Source organism: Rana temporaria, chromosome 8 (genome assembly GCF_905171775.1).
Source record: "Rana temporaria chromosome 8, aRanTem1.1, whole genome shotgun sequence".
Classification (NCBI taxonomy): domain Eukaryota; kingdom Metazoa; phylum Chordata; class Amphibia; order Anura; family Ranidae; genus Rana; species Rana temporaria.
In genome coordinates, this window is record NC_053496.1 from 56939293 (window position 1) to 56957782 (window position 18490).

The window sequence follows — 18490 nt, forward strand, 5'->3', positions numbered from 1 at the left end:
TCAGCTGAACTCGCACGATTTCACTCCTGCATGTCAGTCCTGATTTCGGCCGCAATTTCAGAGACATCTGTGCAGGTTTCTGCACAGGTGTCGAATGTAAATCGCAGCCCGAAATTGCAAAAAGTAGTACAGAAACTACTTTTTGAAATCGGTGCAGCGCCGGAGATGCGGCGTCGCACCAATTAGGACGGCGACACGTCAAATAGCATGTCAAAACCCAGGGCAAACACACATAGGGATGAGACGAATGTCTCGAACGCGCGCATCCTCCCGCTGAACCCTGACCCGGAAGTGACGTTTGCACAGCCGCACACTCGGGAAACAAGCTCCCCTTCTCCAAGGTTCCAAGGGCGTTCGCCCCCCACCGACGCTGCCACTCGAGGAAAGGGCATCAGTTGTATCGAGTCCACAGGACACCGAGTGACAAAAAGTCTTCCCCGGGACCCCCAGCGGATGAACCTTTATTCCAGATGCCTATTGTAATGCTCCATTTGTGAGTAGACAATTACTGTAAATTGTTTTTACCCTATTAAATGCCAACTTACTACGCTTAGAAGGCGTCGCTTTGTTTCTTTTTTTTAGGTCTGGGACTAACTTGGGTTTGAAGCAAACCCAGTTCTATATGTGTTCCCGGACCTGCCGAAACCAAAGCGCAATTTTGTCACTATGGCAACCACCTACTGATAATACACTTCCTGGCCTTTGAATTGGAGTCAGCTGGCTTACAGGGGCCAATAAGGGCGTGCTTGAATAAGCCAGCTCTCACATATAACGATGGGTTGCCAACAGCCATACTATCAGTGTCCTTAGTTGTTATAGTGCTGCAGACAACATGCAGATTGGTGTAGACTCTGTATGCTGTGCATTTTCTGGAATTGGAGGGTCTGGAGGAAGGAAAACCTTTTTTACATTTGATTGATAGCTAGTGCTTCAATTATCAATAACTATAGCTACTTTCTTTTAAATTAAAGCAATATTTATTTTTTAAATTGCAGGTGCTGCTGTCAAAAAACAATTTTCAGCGGGTGGGATTCCTCTATCCACCTCAATTATCTGGATGGAAAGATTTTATTTAATTTTGATTAATTTGCTTGCTGAACAAAAAATTATTAAAAATAAATCATACAAACCTTGTATGGTCAGCTTTACTGTAAGGATATAGTCCTGTAGCCCTAGGGACTGCACATGGACACAATGGGGGTCATTTACAAAAGGCAAATCCACTTTGCACTACAAGTGCATTTGAAATTGCACTGAGGGGTAGATCTGAAATGAGGGGAAGCTCTGCAGATTATATTATCCAATTAAGTGCGAGCTAAAATGTTGTTTTTTATTTTACTTGCATGTCCCCCTCGGATCTACAGCGACTGCACTTGTAGTGCCAAGTGGAATTGCCTTTCGTATATAACCTCCAGTGCCACAACAAATTCACTGAAAGATATTTAGCATTGTCACCCCTTACTAGTAGGCTAGCCTGGCATTTCATATGTCTTTGAAATAAATAATGACTGTTTTTAAAAACAAACATGTTGCAAAAAAGAGCATGTATAAAAATGTTTGCCTATTATTTTACTTAAAAAATAAAACGTGCAACTCCAGCTTTATTAGACAACAAACCATCCCCTCTAAGTAAACAATGTACATTGTAGGGATACTATGAAATTTTATAGCAGATTCCTACCTTTCTCTGTTCTGATGTTGCTGCTTGTTTAATCTCCTCATCCCTTCTCAAACTGATTCTTGCATGGGATAATCTGCCTTAATTATAATCACCTGGTACAGTCTCAGTGAGCCTGAGAAAAGCTGAGTGTCTGCAGCCTTTTAGATGAAGCTCAGCCTGAGGCCCTATTCATATACATTACCATACACTTATTTTTAATGGGCTGGCACCACACCTTAAGGCTGGATTCACACCTATGCATTTTTGGTGCATTTTGCAGATTTGCACTATAGAACGTGTTCCATAGGAAACCATGTTAAATGGACTGTAGTGCAAATCTGCAAAATGCAAAAAGCACTAAAACTGCATAGGTGTGAGTCCAGCCTAAGGCCTCATTCACACTTGTGCATAGGGCCATTTGTGATTACCCATGGGTGACTCAGTAAGAATCCTTGTACATAGGTACAGGCTGGAAGCCCCATTGAATGCAATATGAGGCTGGCAGCACCTGCAGCTATTCACGGCCGTTTGCATGTGATCGCTCATGCCTCGATTATCTGCAAATGATTGGCCCTGGACGCAGACAGCCTGCCCATCGCATGGATCCCTGCTGAGTCCCCAGTGGACAATCACAAATGGCCCTATTCACACATGTGAATAAGGTCTTAAGGCATGGGTGCTCAACCTGCGGCCCTCCAGCTGTTGCGGAACTACAATTCCCATGAGGCATTGCAAGCCGATGACAGGTACAAGCATGTCTTCCAAAGGCTGAGGCATTATGGGAATTGAAGTTTTGCAACAGCTGGAGGGCCACAGGTTGAGAACCCATGTCTTAAGGTGTGGTGCCAGTCCATTAAAAATAAGTGTATGGTAATGTATATGAAGAATCACAAATGGCCCCATTCGCAAGTGTGAATGAAGCTCAAGGCTTTGTTCACATATATGCGAATTGGATGCGTTTTTAACCTAACATCCAAGTCGCATAACATGTGAATGGCTTTCAATAGTCGGTTCACACACGTCCGGTGCAGTTCCAAAACTCGCTGAACTCGCACGATTTCACTCCCGCTGGCAGTCCCGATTTTGGCTGCGATTTAAGAGACATCTGTGCAGGTTTCTGCACAGATGTCTATGTAAATCGCGGCCCGAAATCGCAAAAAGTAGTACAGGAACTACTTTTTGAAATCAGTGTAGCGTCGCACCGATTAGGGCGGTGTCATTGCCGACAGTTGCCGGCAAATGCCGCTGATTTGAGATGCGATTTCACATGTTAAAATGGCATCTCAAATCGAAGAAAATCATACCCAGTGTGAACCTGGGCTTATACACAGAAGGGAACTCTTTTATTTATCACACTGCACCAAAACAGTCAATGTATAGTGTTTTGGGTTGCCATTTAAAATAAATAGCACTGCACTCCACCGTGGTTTGCGCATCACATTTAGGCTCCATGCACACTGAAGCTGATAAACTGCAGTTTATTGGTGTTTTGGGCTTTTTTTTAAAAAGCCCATAAACTGAACTCTATGTTAGCCTATATGCCCATGCACACGTGGGAGTTTTTAAGTGTTAATGAGCTCTGTAGTTTATTGGCATTTTTCTGAACGCTGGAAATTTGCGTTCATTTTTTCGGCGGTAAAAAATGCTAAAAACTGCAATACGCTAAAAAAAAGCTCAAAAACCATGGCGCCAGCATTTTTGTATCCATTGAAAAAATAAATATGAAAAAAAAAGCTAAAAAACGCTACACTGAAAAACACTACACTGAAAAACGCTAAAAAACGTTGAAAGGCTTCCTGCAAAGCTACTGGCGTTTTTTTATAGCTTTTTTTAGCCTCCGTGTGCATGGAGCCTTAGGGATGTTTTTGCAGCTTCTTTTAGGATTGTCTGATGTTTTTTTTTTTTTTACTGTCTCTAAAAACCCCTCCATGTTAGCCTATGTGTCCATACACACATAAAACTGTCAGAGACGTTTGGAGGCATAACCGTTTAGTGGGAAGTAGAAAAAACGACAGCCTGTGCCTCCAGGAGCATTGATCTGCAAAAACTCCCAAAAACACAGCTAAACGCTGTAACAAGCTGTTAGCTGCATTTGGCGTTTTTAGGAGTTTTAACATTATAGGGAATGTTTTTACTGAAACAAACTAAAAAATGCTAACGCGAAGAAACGGCTTTTTTTTACTAGTAATTGCGGTGATCAGCGATTTATAGTGGGACTGCAATATTGTGGCAGACAATTTGGACACCTAACTGGCACTTTTGACGCTTTTTGGAAACCAGTGACACTAATACAGTGATAAAAAAAATATGAACTGTCACTGTACTAATGACAGCAGCAGGGAAGGGGTTAACATCAGGGGCGATCAAAGGGTTAAACTAGGTTGTGCTTACTCATTGTGGGGGGAGGTGATTTGACTATGGAAAGGGAAAGATCTGTGTTCTTGCTTAGCAGAAACACAGAATCAGTGCTTTCTCTTCGTCAGGTGCCAGCAGATATCCAATCCAAGGTACCCGATGGTGGGCTCCCACTGAGCATAATCACAGCGAGAGCAGGACGCCGGTCGACCTAATCCACCCCCCCAGACCTGAAAGTGTCAGATCACATACTAGGTATGTGACATGGCACAGAGCCCCCACCCTGCAGTCATAAAAATGGTATGGTGAAAGGTTAAAGGGGTTGTAAAGGTAAATGTTTTTTCACCTTAATGCATCCTTTGAAAAAGGTGAAAAGACATCCGACAGTACCGCCGCCCCCCCGAAAGCTCGCTCGCATGAAGGTGGAAAGCTTTTGCGAGGAGGAGCAGAGACAGCCGTCGAGGGACCCCAGAAGACCGGGTTAGGGGACACTCTGTGCAAAACGAGCTGCACAGTGGAGGTAAGTATAACATTTTTGTTATTTAAAAAAAAAAAAAGTTTGCCTTTAGTGTTGATTTAACTTTAATTAAAATGGTTGATACTATTGCCTTAAGATGCATAATTTATTAAAAATAAAACTCTCATTTAATCTGAATTACTGTTCTAATGTGGGGGGGTGTTTATGATGATCAGCAAAATAATTTTTATATTTGGCAATAACAAAGAGCAGAAAGACAAAAAAATAAAAAAAATGTAATCAAAATATGAATCAAGATAGGGATGTTCCTTCTTCAGCTGTATCTCATAGAAGATAATAGGATTATGGTGGCATGAATTATTAAGTCTAGAAAAAATCAACTCATGAACTCTATGTAATAAATTTGTATATTTTTTATGACTTTTTGAGTTTAAATTTTTGTTGCCCTAAAAATCACGCACCTTTTGAGGTTTTCCATTTAAAACTGAAAGTCTTTCTAGATTGGCAGACCTATCTTAGTGGGGTATTTTTAACCTTAGATGAAATATGGGAAACCTTCCCAAAACAGGTTTGTAAAGACAGAACAATGCAATTAATTGTATTTGTTATTAAGGATGAGCTCCAGCTTGTTCGCGTAGCACTCGTGCAGAGCCCGCCAGGAAGTCTGCACGGAGCTGCGCTAATCACAGCCAGGGAGACAATGTCCCGATGCTCGGCTGCAGAGATCGGGGAAATGTCTCTCTGGTTGTGATTAGCGCAGCGCCGTGCAGACTTCCTGGCGGGCTCTGCACGTGTACTATGCAAACACGCTGGAGCTCATCCTTATTTGTTATGTATGCAATTATGATACTACAATAAGGCTGGATTCACACCTATGCATTTTTAGTGATTTTTGCATTTTGCACAACAGTCCATTTACCATGGTTTCCTATGGAAGACGTTCTGTAGTGCAAATCTGCAAAATGCAAAAAGCACTAAAAATGTATAGGTGTGAATCAGGTCTAAGGGCTCATTTTCATGCACCACAGTCCTTGCTGACTCTTTGAAAAGGGAATCACTTTTCAGAGGGTGGTTGACAGGTAGCTGGGAGGCAATATGTCACCTCTTCACTGCCTGTTTTAACCAGCGGCAGACAGTCCATAAGGGGTGCCGCCTCCCTAATCTCCAATCTCCATGTGCCGCCTCCTAATCTCCATGCGGACTCATAGGTTTCTATGTACACGATTGGAGCCTAAAGCTTTAATTGGCTTCAAAAAGGTTGGGCTCATGGCACAGAGCACTGTGCCCACCCACTTTTGACATCAGTGAATCAACATTCGCTATTGTCTTCCGGCTTCTCGTCCTGGCCAATCAAGCCACGACCTGGATGGGTTAAGTGCGGACCTAGCAAGGGGGTTAAACCCCCCAAGAAATGGAGCACCAGCCGCCACTGGTTTTAACCCTAAAAAGACTGAACCACCACACAGTTGCAGGGAAATTGCGGTGAAGCCTGATTAACTTAATGGGGGTTATTTACTAAAGGCAAATCCACTTTGCTCTACAAATGCAAACTGCACTTCAAATTGCACTGAAAGTGCACTTGGAAGTGCAGTCGCTGTAGATCCGAGGGAAACATGCAAGGAAAATAAAAAAAACGCATTTTAGCTTGCACATGATTGGATGATAAAATTAACAGAGCTTCCCCTCATTTCAGATCTACCCCTCAGATTTACAGCGACTGCACTTCCATGTGCACTTTCAGTGCAATTTCAGGCGCATTTTGCACTTGTAGTGCAAAGTGTATTTGCCTTTCGTAAATAACCCCCAATGGGTCACATTCATTGGCAGTACTGTCCTCCAAATGCAGAAGGGGGTTACATTTTTGCCACAAAGCATCACATACGTATATACAGCCCTGAGGAGCTGCACGTCTACTTAGGTGGGTGATCAGGGGGGCTGTAAAACCCTAGAAGCCCTACGTTAGCAATCAGTTTTTAGCATTCAGCAACTTGGAGAGTATTTATAAAGCTTGAAGCCCAATTTAAAGCAGTATAAATCCCAAAAACAAGAATTTACAGGAACCATATAAATATGGTCCCTTCACTTTGTAGGCATACATAGGTTCATACGTAGTACTCACATGACTTTTAGTGAAGAAAGTGCATTGAAAAGACCAGGTTCCAGTGTTGAAAAAATATTTCCTGATAGGTTACTGTATGTGAAAAAGAGTAAACATTAAAATTACACATTGTTAATATTTTTATTGAAGAATATAGCTGCATAGGTTTGGATACATTAATGGACTCTGTCCTCCCATAATAATAACAATATGATTTACTCAATATGAGATACACTGCTGGTAATGGGTTTCTGAGGTACATGTATATTTGCAATTAAAAGTTGAAAATAGTTAGACTGATATGTTTTCTTCATACAGAGACTGATATTATGTGAGCCCATTTTTAAGTGTTTCTAAATAAAAAAAAACTGTCTGGGTTAAACGCAAAAGCAACTGTGACCGTTATCATTAACCACTTAAGACCCGGACCAAAATGCAGGTAAAGGGCGCGGCCAGTTTTTGTGATTCGGCACTGCGTTGATTTAACTGAAAATTGCGCGGTCGTGCGACGTGGCTCACAAACAAAATTGGCGTCCTTTTTTTTCCCACAAATGGAGCTTTCTTTTGGTGGTATTTGATCACCTCTGCGATTTTTATTTTTTGCGCTATAAACAAAAATAGACTGACAATTTTGAAAAAATTCAATATTTTTTACTTTTTGCTATAATATATATCCCCCAAAAATATATAAAAAATGTTTTTTTTTCCTCAGTTAAGGCCGATACGTATTCTTCTACCTATTTTTGGTAAAAAAAAATGCAATAAGCGTTTATCGATTGGTTTGCACAAAATTCATAGCGTTTACAAAATAGGAGATAGTTTTATTGCATTTTTTAAAATTCTTTTTTTTTTACTACTAATGGCGGCGATCAGCGATTTTTTTTTCGTGACTGCGACATTATGGCGGACACATTGGACAATTTTGACACATTTTTGGGACCATTGTCATTTTCACAGCAAAAAATGCTATAAAAATGCATTGTTTACTGTGAAAATGACAATTGCAGTTTGGGAGTTAACCACTAGGGGGCGCTGAAGGGGTTAAGTGTGACCTCATATGTGTTTCTAACTGTAGGGGGAGGAGCTGGACGTGTGATGTCATTGATCGCCTTTCCCTATATCAGGGAACAGACGATCAATGACAGCGCCACAGTGAAGAACGGGGAAGGTGTGTTTGCACACAGCTCTCTCCGTTCTTCAGCTCCAGGGACCAATAGCGGGACTCCGGCTGCGATCGAGTCCCGTTGTCACAGAGCTTCGGACCGGGTCGCGGGCGCGCGCCGCGGCCCACGGCTAGGCACTTAAAGAGGACGTACATGTGCAGGAGGCGGTCCTTAAGTGGTTAATGGCATGCCTTGACTCAAAACATTCTGGTTGGCAGTCAATAGCAGTTGTAAACAACATTTTTGTTTTTCCCCTAAAATAAAAAACAGGTTTATGCTTCCTTGCTTTGTGCAATGACATTGCACAGAGTGGCCCCAAACCTCCTCATCTTATTTAACGAGACCTATTTTACTTACATGTATGTAGCTGGTATTTATTTGGCATTATTTGGCATTTCTGGTAGAACAGGAGCATCTCATGAAATTTGAATATCATCAAAAAGTTAAACGGCGTGGGGGTCCCCCCAAAATTCATACCAGACCCGTATCCGAGCAGCAGCCCGGCCGGTCAGGAAAGGGGTTGGGTGGGGTTCCTCCTTAACCGTGCCGGGCCGCATGCCCTCAACATGGGGAGGTAGGTGCTCTGGGGCAGGGGGGCGCCCTGCGGCCCCCCCCACCCCAAAGCACCCTGCCCCCATGTTGATGAGGACAGGGCCTCTTCCCAACAACCCTGGCCGTTGGTTGTCGGGGTCTGCGGGCGGGGGGCTTATTGGAATCTGGTAGCCCCCTTTAACAAGGGGGCCCCCAGATACCGGCCCCCACCCTAGGTGAATGAGTTTGGGGTACCCCTACCCATTCACCTGGAAGTAAAGTGTTAAAAAAAATAAACACGCTACACAGGTTTTTAAAATATTTTATTAGTCAGCTCTCTTCTTTAGCTCTTTTACGAGGGGGGGCTTGCTTCTCCGATGTCTTCTGGGGGGGTCCTAGTCTTCACCACCGTCTGGTTCTCTTCCGCTGGGTGGGGGCCGCTTTCTTCTTTAGCTCTTTTACAGCGGCCCCCTTCCAGGCTTCCTTCGATGTCTTCAGGTATAGAAAAAAAAATAACAGGTCTATTTTAAAATAATCTTTTTCCCCCTTTGAGCAAGCACGAAACTGACCTCAGAGGCAAGGAAAAGAATGAGAAGAATCCAATATTTTCAGGTGTGTCAATTTTATTTCTTTCCACCTGCCCTCTGCTACACCTCCCCTGGCCACTTCTTCATATGTAATTGACTGATTACTGATTGACAACTGATTGCTGAGACTTTGTGCAGGAGAGCTACCTCTAGATCCCAACCTCATTTTTTCCCTTGCCTCCTATAATACATTCACAAAATCAGTGCCTAGATGGGTCAATTAGGTGTTCAAAAAAGCATTATTACATTCTATAAATGGATAACATGACATTTTGATCTTGTGGCAGGGTCTCTTTAAAGTCCTGTTTATAGCCTGAGCCTGGAAGCCATGGGCTCCATGGGAATAGGTGGAAACCTTGCAAACTGCTAAAATAAATAAATGCAATGAAAAATAATAAATTAAGGTGAAAAAAGAAAAAAATTTACAGCTGCCAGCACACCCCCCTAAATGTGACAGTACAACATTATATAACAAATGTGTGGAGCTAAGACCAAACAATAAAAAAAAGTAAACAATAACTATAAAAATTATTAATTATAAAAAAACATAAAAAATTATATATTTTTTTAATATTTTTATATACATACATTTTTTTATAGTTATTTTATCTATCTATTTATTGTTTGGTCTTAGCGCCGCACATTTGTTATATAATCATGGTCTCCATGGGGACACAAATATTAATTTAAAGAATTGAATGTCTGCAGGGACATTTTTACACATTATGCTGGCCTATGGACACCTAAATGATGCAGGCCTCGTGCAAGCTCCACCCTTTGTGCCGTGGAATTATTTTAGTAAAACTATCGCCAGAATGGGCTTTTTGGAGGCAGCTTGGGCTCTGGTTTTTATTCACATCTACACATATAGCCCAACAAAAATAGAAAAAGCAAGATAAATTCTTGTTCCTAAAACACTTGCAGACTGCCCATTGGACATATACTGCGGCAGGGAGGCCGCTCTGTGCCAGATCACGTACCTGTGATCACAGCGGGAGCCCAGTGACAGGTACCGCCATGGACTCGATGTCCACCGGCACCTGCCGATTGTTCATTACACAGGCAGGACTGAGATCTGCCTATGTAAACAAGACAGATCGCTAATCTGTGGGGAGGGAAGGCATTGAGCCTGTATTTTTGCGGATCTTTGCCTTCCCTTAGTAAAAACATCTCCCCAAAGTACACAATCACTGACTAGGAACACAATTTAACCCTTTCATTGCAAAAGAACAGATTTCCTCTTCCCCTAGTAAAAGCACCTCACACAGTTTAGTAAAACACTGGTTAGGAACACAATCAACCCTTTGATCACCCCTTAATTTTAACCCCTTTCCAGCCAGTGTCATTAGTACAGTGGCAGTGCATTTTTTTTAGCACTGATGACTGTATTTAGTGTCTTTGGTCCCCAGTTAGTGTTCGATTTGTCCGTCGCAACATCGCAGTTCCACTATAAGTCGCTGATCAATTCCATTACTAGTTATACAAATATACTGTATATATATCCCATAGTTTGTGGACGCTATAACTTTTGCGCAAAGTCGCAAACCAATCAATATAGGCTTATTGGGATTTTCTTTTTACCAAAAATATATGGCAGAATACATATTGGCCTAAATTGATGAAGAAATTTGATTTTTACATTTTTTTTAATTGGATGTGTTTTATATCAGAAAGTAAACAAAATATATATATTTTTTCAAATTTGACTGCCTTTTTTTGTTTATAGCACTAGAGATAAAAACTGCAGGAGGTGATCAAATACCTCCAAATAAAAGCTGTAATTGTGGGGGAAAATAGGACGTACATTTTATTTGGGTACAGCTTTGTACGACTGTGCAATTGTCAGTTAACCACTTACCGCCGTCATTGTACGTCGGTAGTTTGATGCTAAATACTGTTGTTATGGCAGCAGCTAGCTGCCATAACCAGGTCTTTTCAGCAATGATGGATGGTTCTCTTTAGGATAAAAGTGGTCTCTGCAGAGGATTCGCTGCAAGATCACTTTTATCGAGGGCGGGAGAGGGCCTCCCACTGCGCCCCGGTTGTCCCTGCCGCTTACCGCAGCCGTCCTTTCCCCTGACAGGCCTGGAGTTGAGTAAAGCCTCGTACACACGATCAGTCCATACGATAAAAACGGTCTGAAGGACAGTTGTCCTAGGTTAACCTATGAAGCTGACTGATGGTCCGTTGTGCGTACACACCATCAGTTAAAAAACCGATCGTGTCAGAATGCGGTGACGTAAAACACGACGTGCTGAAAAAAACGAAGTTCAATGCTTCCAAGCATGCGTCGACTTGCTTCTGAGCATGCGCAGGTTTTTAACCAATGGTTTTGCAACTAACGATCGGTTTTGACCTATCTGTTAGCAATCCATTGGTTAAATTTTAAAGCAAGTTTGCTTTTTTTTTAACCGAAGGTTAAATAACCTATGGCGCCCACACACGATCGGTTTGGACCGATGAAAACGGTCCATCAGACCGTTTTCATCGGTTTAACCTATCGTGTGTACGAGCCTTAAGGGAAAGATGGCCCCCAAGCAACTCCATAACATTGGATGGTGGAAGCAACGTCAAACGTCACTTACACCCAATGGTCTTAAAAGGGAATGTTTTTTTGGGGGGGGAAAAATAAAATGATATTAATTTTTGTTTTATTGCATTTAAGTGCTAGCAATCTCCCCAGACGATCTCTAACTTACTTGGAAAGGGGTACTCTCACTTACAAGAACTGACAACAGGACGGTCTTTTGCTCATATATAGTTTTTTAATAGCGTCCAGGGTGACAGCAAAGTCTCTACTTCCACGCAGGGCCCTATTATAGTAAAGTCTCTCATACACTAGACACTTTTTTTGTGTGCTCCCTCCAATGGTAATCTACAAAGTACTCTATTTCCATAGAGAAGTATAAATATATAATGACCTGTCTTTCTAGCTAATGAGGTCCAGTTAGCATGGTGAATGCTAGGAATGAAGGTCCATTTTTGTGAAGGACCCAGATACCCATCACAGTAACAAATCAACTTTATTAGAATTTTTTTTTTTTTTTATTCGGTAAAAATTAGAAAACAGAAGGAAAAAATCTGATAGATGGAAGAAAAACACATGTCAGCCCCTATTGCATATACCCGGTATTTAAAAAATGTGCCACTGTTGTCCGCAGCAGCCAGAGTTCAGCTGTTATTCCTGGGATCTAAAATGAAATCGGATTTGAACAGAACCTTAAATCTCAAGAAGAACAATAACAGCTTCAATGCTAACTTTTAATCTCATTTATTTTTCCTACCTCGTGAAGCATGAAAAATAGCAGCAGCATGAATCGGAAAGCAAGATCTCACTCAATAGTTGTTATTTTAGAGGTACTTTGTTTTTCTTAATCCCGCTGCCATATTGCGCAGCTTCGGGGCATTAACACACAGGGTGAATGTTACTACCCATAAAAGATACAACTATAGACGTTATCTTGGCCTCAAAATGCCACAATCTGGATTCAAACAAACACTGAGAAGTAAATAAAGCCTCCTTCTGTTCTTGCTAAAATATCTAAAGGGATAATTTAATGATTTGTTGATTTTTTTAATTTATAATTAAAGCAAATAAAATTTAAGCAAAACTCCATTGTTTATCTTCTTATTCTTTTTATTATTATTACTATTTATTTTCAAGTCATGTGCATTAAAACTACCATGTCAAGGCAAATGGGATGTGACCATAGCGATCAATCATTTTTTTCCCATCTGGCTGTACTGGAAAAATCAAGGTTTTTGTTGTTATCTGGAAAAATGTCAGTCTGGTTGCTATGGTGGGTTATTGAGAGCAGTATTGACTTAAAGGGGTTGTAAAGCTAAATGTTTTTTTTCCCTAAATAGCTTCCATTACCTAGTGCAGTCCTCCTTCACTTACCTCATCCTTCGATTTTTCTTTTAAATGTCCTTATTTCTTCTGAGAAATCCTCACTTCCTGTTCTTCTGTCTGTAACTTCACACCGTAATGCAAGGCTTTCTCCCTGGTGTGGAGAAAGCCTCTTTAGGGGGAGGGGGCGAGCAGGAGTGTCAGGACGCCCACTAACACATAGCTCCTTTCTCTATCTGCAAAGTAGAGAGTGTCTTGACTTGCCTGCTCGCCCCCTGATGAGCAGGGGACACAGGGGTGGAACATATTTGCAGGGGGGTACAGTGCTGGGACAGCTGAGCAGTGGGACACAAAGATGGAACAGATTTGCAGGGGGGTACAGTGGTGGGACAGATGAGCGGGGGGACAGTGGTGGGACAGATGAGCAGGGGGACACAGGGGTGGAACATATTTGCAGGGGGGTACAGTGCTGGGACAGATGAGCAGGGGGACACAAAGATGGAACAGATTTGCAGGGGGGTACAGTGGTGGGACAGATGAGCGGGGGGACAGTGCTGGGACAGATGAGCAGGGGGACACGGGGTGGAACAGATTTGCAGGGGGTACAGTAATCTGAGGTGTGAAGGTGCATGAATTGTGGCTGATCTGAGGTGTGAAAGTGCAGGATATTCATTAATCACTATTACTCAAGTCGTTTCTAGCATTTGCTTAACAAAAATTCCTTTTCGTAATTGAGAGTGTGAAGTTTAAATTTTTTTTTTATATAAAACCGGCACTCTTAATTTCTTTGAAAACATTTTTTGCCACACTGTTCTCGAAAGATTACCTACCCCTGGTCTACATCCTTCAGGGACCCTGCAAAAATGGAATGACATAAACCAGACTTTATAGGAGGACAGGAAAAATGTGACAGAAACTCATATTAGTGACACCCACAAGCAAAGGTCAACAGAACTGTGAGTAACCTACAAGTAATATAATCTTTAACAACTTTGTGTCCAAAGTTATTTTGTTTTATTTCTTTGCTAGGCTAGAGAATGTTTTCAAAAAGCAGAAAACCTGTAGAAAGAACCGATGACTGTTACATTTTTTTTACTATATACTTATATTTGGGCAAATGTTTAAGAAATCTATGTTTTTAGAAAAAATGCACTAAAATGTATTTTGTTGCACACAAACACAACATCTTCACATTCCCAATGAAATTGATGCCACTCAGATCACTATTGCAAAAAATCCAGGAGGTGGCAAAAAAAAAAATGGTACCAGGAGCTGGTACCATGCTCAGGACTGCTGCTGAGCTTGTGTTCACCACTTATGTTCCAGGTCGTTTATAAATGGCCTGTTGACAACAAGTTCTGAAAAAAAATTTTTTTTCAAAGATAGGAGAAGCATATCTAAAAGACTTTGAAACATTTTTTTCCAAATCATTGAAAGCTACAGGACAAGAACAAGTTCTATATCTGAAGCAGTTATTTTATTGTACACCTTTTGAAGAAGCCTTGATGTTTTATAATTCTGAGAACAGAGTATATAAGAACCCATAAGCACCCACTGTGAAAGATGTGTTAACACAAAAAAAAACTTTGAGATACAAGTTTTGTTAACACTAAATGGTTACTGGTACAGAAACATTTTTGATGGAACTGAAAGCTAAAGATTGATAGTTTAAAGACACTGTGGATGTCATTCTTAGAGATGAAATGCACTCCTTTAAAAAGAAATCAGCAAGGTGACCCCAATCTAATATTAGATAGAGCTGTGCCAGTCTGAGCAATCAAAGAGTTCCCTAACAAGAAACATTAAAGCTAAGAGTGTTGGTACCCCAGAGAGGCCATTGTAAACAAAGTAAAGTATCTGCAAATCTGCAAAGTAAAGAACCTGCAGTAAGCAAATACATAGCTCTGAACTGTCCCTAACTTCGAGGGACTGTCCTTCATTTGATACAAAGTCCCTCTGTGCATTCTTCCTCCTTATTAGTCCCTCATTTTGGTCTGATCTACCGTATTTATCGGCGTATAACACGCACCGGCGTATAACGTGCACCCTAATTTTAAGAGAGAAGTTTCAGGAAAAAAACTTTCAACAGCCCCTTTTATATTCCAAAGCCCCCCTGCACATTACACAGACCAAAGCCCCCACCCCCCCTGCACATTACACAGATCCCAGCACATTACACATAGTTCTCAGCACATTACACATAGATCTCAGCACATTACACATAGATCTCAGCACATTACACAGATCCCAGCTTTGTCTTTGTCTGCTTATCCACCGGCTGATAGTTATATGGCTCTCTGTCACCTGTCCTATCAATTTCCGGACAAGGCGGCACACTCATTTTCAAACTGCCTGCACTGCTTCCAGCCTGGGACTGCAGGCGAGTGCTGTATGGGTGGGGGGGGGGGAAATACTCTGCCCTCCTACCTGCTTCTCCTGTCCCAGCATGAACCGCTCCACTCACCCAGCTTCGGCATCAGCGTCTGTAGTCCCGGATCACGTTGGATCGGGTCTCCGGGTGTTGATACCCCGTTCAGGACAGCGCTGGATTGGGTCCCCACGAAGCTGATCAGGTCAGGATTTCCCGCTCAAACCACACAGTCATGTGACCGTCATGTGACCGCTCTCCTCCTCCAATCTGATGCTACACTCGGAGGGGGAGGAGGAGCAAGAAGAATATTTTTAGTACGCCGGCGGGCTGTCCCAGGACCAGGAGAGGTGGGACGGCCGGCACGACACCCCCGCCCAATCCCCGACCCACCCATTGGTAAACGAAAATGACATCGGCGTATAACGCACACCCACGATTTTCCCCTGATTTTAGGGGGAAAAAATTGCCCGTTATACGCCGATAAATATGGTATATAGTTGTATAAAAAATGCGCTATTTATCTATCAAAAAGTATTTTACAGTGCTAAACCTTTCATCTAATTTCTAAATGGCTGCATTTGTACAGTTCAATAACCAGTATAAATAATAGTAGTGGTAAAAAGAAGCACTTTTTTCGTATAATTCTCTTTTAAGGGGGCTTGGCATGGGGTGTGTCCTATGCCTACATACTTTCACTAATAAGTGTCCCCCATCTAAGGAAGTTAGGAGGTATGCAAATATACTGCATACTAAAAAAAAAAAAACTGAACACGCCTGCACATGCCAACAGTGTGTAAAAATACGAAAGCAAGAGAGCATGGCTTCTAGAACAAAATGCCATAAGGGTTTATTAAAGATTTATTTTGTATAGTGCTGAAAAAAATATCTAGGGTGAAGACTAGAGCAATAAGGAGACTACTATGTTCATTTGTGTTTTGAAGACATTACAAGGTTGCATACAACTTTATTGATGCACAATAAGAGCTTAAAGCGGATGTGCCACTAAAACAATATATTAAAAGCTAGCAGCTACAAATACTGCAGCTGCTGACTTTTAATATAAGGACACTTACCTGTCCTGGAGTCCAGCGGTGATCGCAGCAGAGGATGAGCCGATCGCTCGTCACCCTGCTGCTCCCCCCTCCATCCACGGTGAGGGAACCAGGAAGTGAAGCGCTGCGGCTTCACTGCCCGGTTCCCTACGGCGCATGCGCGAGTCGCGCTGCGCCCGCCGATTGGCTCACACGCTGTGTGCTGGGAGCCGAGTGTTCCCAGCACACAACGGGCGACAGACGGCATGTGACGGAATGCCCGTCTTTCGCCCGTAGCGTGTGGCCGGAAGTGGGTGCAAATACCTGTCTTTAGACAGGTGTCTGCACCCCCCTCCCCCCTGAAAGGTGTCAAATGTGACACCGGAGGGGGGGAGGGTTCCGATCAGCGGGACTCCACTTTAGGGTGGAGGACCGCTTTAAAAACATTTAGCTTAAAAAAAAGGTAAAAACAGTAGCAGTTTGTACCCTAAATCACTAAGGGTGGTAGCCCATTTCCAATTCACCAAAATGTCTGATTACAGATTAAAAATCTGAATGATATAAATAGTAGATGGTTCCACCACTCCTTCTCAAGAGGCTCGACAAGTTTTGGTGCCGATATAGATATGCTAGAAATGGCATTGGTCGGAACCAATCTCCCAGGTAGAGTACAGTATATCACATAGGGAACTGTAAATGCAAGGCCAGGGTCCATAAATTATCAATATCAAAAAAGGTATCTAATAAAGTCTATACATAGGTATGAGTGGAAGCCCTTGCAGTAAGTCCATTTATTTCAGAGTAAGCAACAGTATAATATACATCACAGCTCGCCCTCTGAAAGTCACATCAAGTATAAGACAAGCAGAGAGAGAAAAACAAAAGATTAAGCTGTCCTCAAAAGACCTATACACGTGCTAATACCAAAAGAGGGGACCACCAGGGCAGTAGTAGTAGATGGATGGTTCATCTGGCCACAGATAGGGTTCAGTTTTATAAATCTCAATAGATCCTCCTCCAAATGTGGGAGGCAAACAGGCACATACTGCTCTTTACAGTTAAGAATAATAGTTTTGGTCTGGGGCATCAAAGGGGAAATGCAAAGTCTGTAAAAAAAACTTTCCAGTCAAAGCAAATTTTCTGTCCTATGACATGCTTAAACTACTATAGCTCAAGCAAGGCATAGATAACATACACTTGTTGAACCACATTTCAAAACATCTAGAAGTCCCCACTAGCTATAGCCATAGATTATTCATTTTGGATCATCCAGCCAGCTGATCGAAAAAAAAAAACTAAAACAAACAGATTCCCACCATCCACACAATTGAGGTAGATGGGGGTATCCTCCTGTACTACTGTATTCTGACTCCTCCACTGTCAGAATACACTGATCAACACTGCAGCTGATTGGTTGCAGGTGCAGATTGAACAAGAATTTTCCCATATCCCCATTCAAGAGAAGCTGATTGATAGATCAGGTTCTCTCTAGCACAGGGGTGGGCAATTATTTTTTCGATAGGGCCACATGAGAAACTAAAAATATTTTGGAGGGCCGGGCCAAAAGGCTAAACTCAATACTGCATAAAATCAATTGTATTTCTTTATAAAAAGCAGTAAATATCATTGTTGGAAAACTGGGGGACAGAGGCTGGGGACATGGCACAGGAGGGGGACAGAGGCTGGGGACATGACACAGGAGGGGGACAGAGGCTGGGGACATGGCACAGGAGGGGGACAGAGGCTGGGGACATGACACAGGAGGGGGACAGAGGCTGGGGACATGGCACAGGAGGGGGACAGATGCTGGGGACATGGCACAGGAGGGGGACAGAGGCTGGGGACATGACACAGGAGGGGGACAGAGGCTGGGGACATGGCACAGGAGGGGGACAGAGGCTGGGGACATGACACAGGAGGGGGACAGAGGCTGGGGACATGACACAGGAGGGGGACAGAGGCTGGGGACATGACACAGGAGGGGGACAGAGGCTGGGGACATGACACAGGAGGGGGACAGAGGCTGGGGACATGGCACAGGAGGGGGACAGAGGCTGGGGACATGGCACAGGAGGGGGACAGAGGCTGGGGACATGGCACAGGAGGGGGACAGAGGCTGGGGACATGACACAGGAGGGGGACAGAGGCTGGGGACATGACACAGGAGGGGGACAGAGGCTGGGGACATGACACAAGAGGGGGACAGAGGCTGGGGACATGACACAGGAGGGGGACAGACGCTGGGGACATGACACAGGAGGGGGACAGACGCTGGGGACATGACACAGGAGGGGGACAGACGCTGGGGACATGACACAGGAGGGGGACAGATGCTGGGGACATGACACAGGAGGGAGACAGTCGCT

General features: G+C 42.9%; 1 protein-coding gene across 3 annotated transcripts in view; it reads right to left on the minus strand.

Moving 5' to 3' along the window:
• ADGRA1 (adhesion G protein-coupled receptor A1) overlaps positions 1–18490 on the minus strand; it is an 893528-nt gene that overhangs the window by 724270 nt on the left and 150768 nt on the right. For 2 of the 3 annotated variants that reach the window (XM_040361825.1, XM_040361824.1), the window contains exon 5: positions 6613–6684. In XM_040361825.1, coding sequence (XP_040217759.1) covers positions 6613–6684 — 72 coding nt within the window. Of the gene's footprint in view, positions 1–1681; positions 1818–6612; positions 6685–18490 lie in introns of those variants that run through there. The other variant, XM_040361826.1, reaches the window with a different exon arrangement.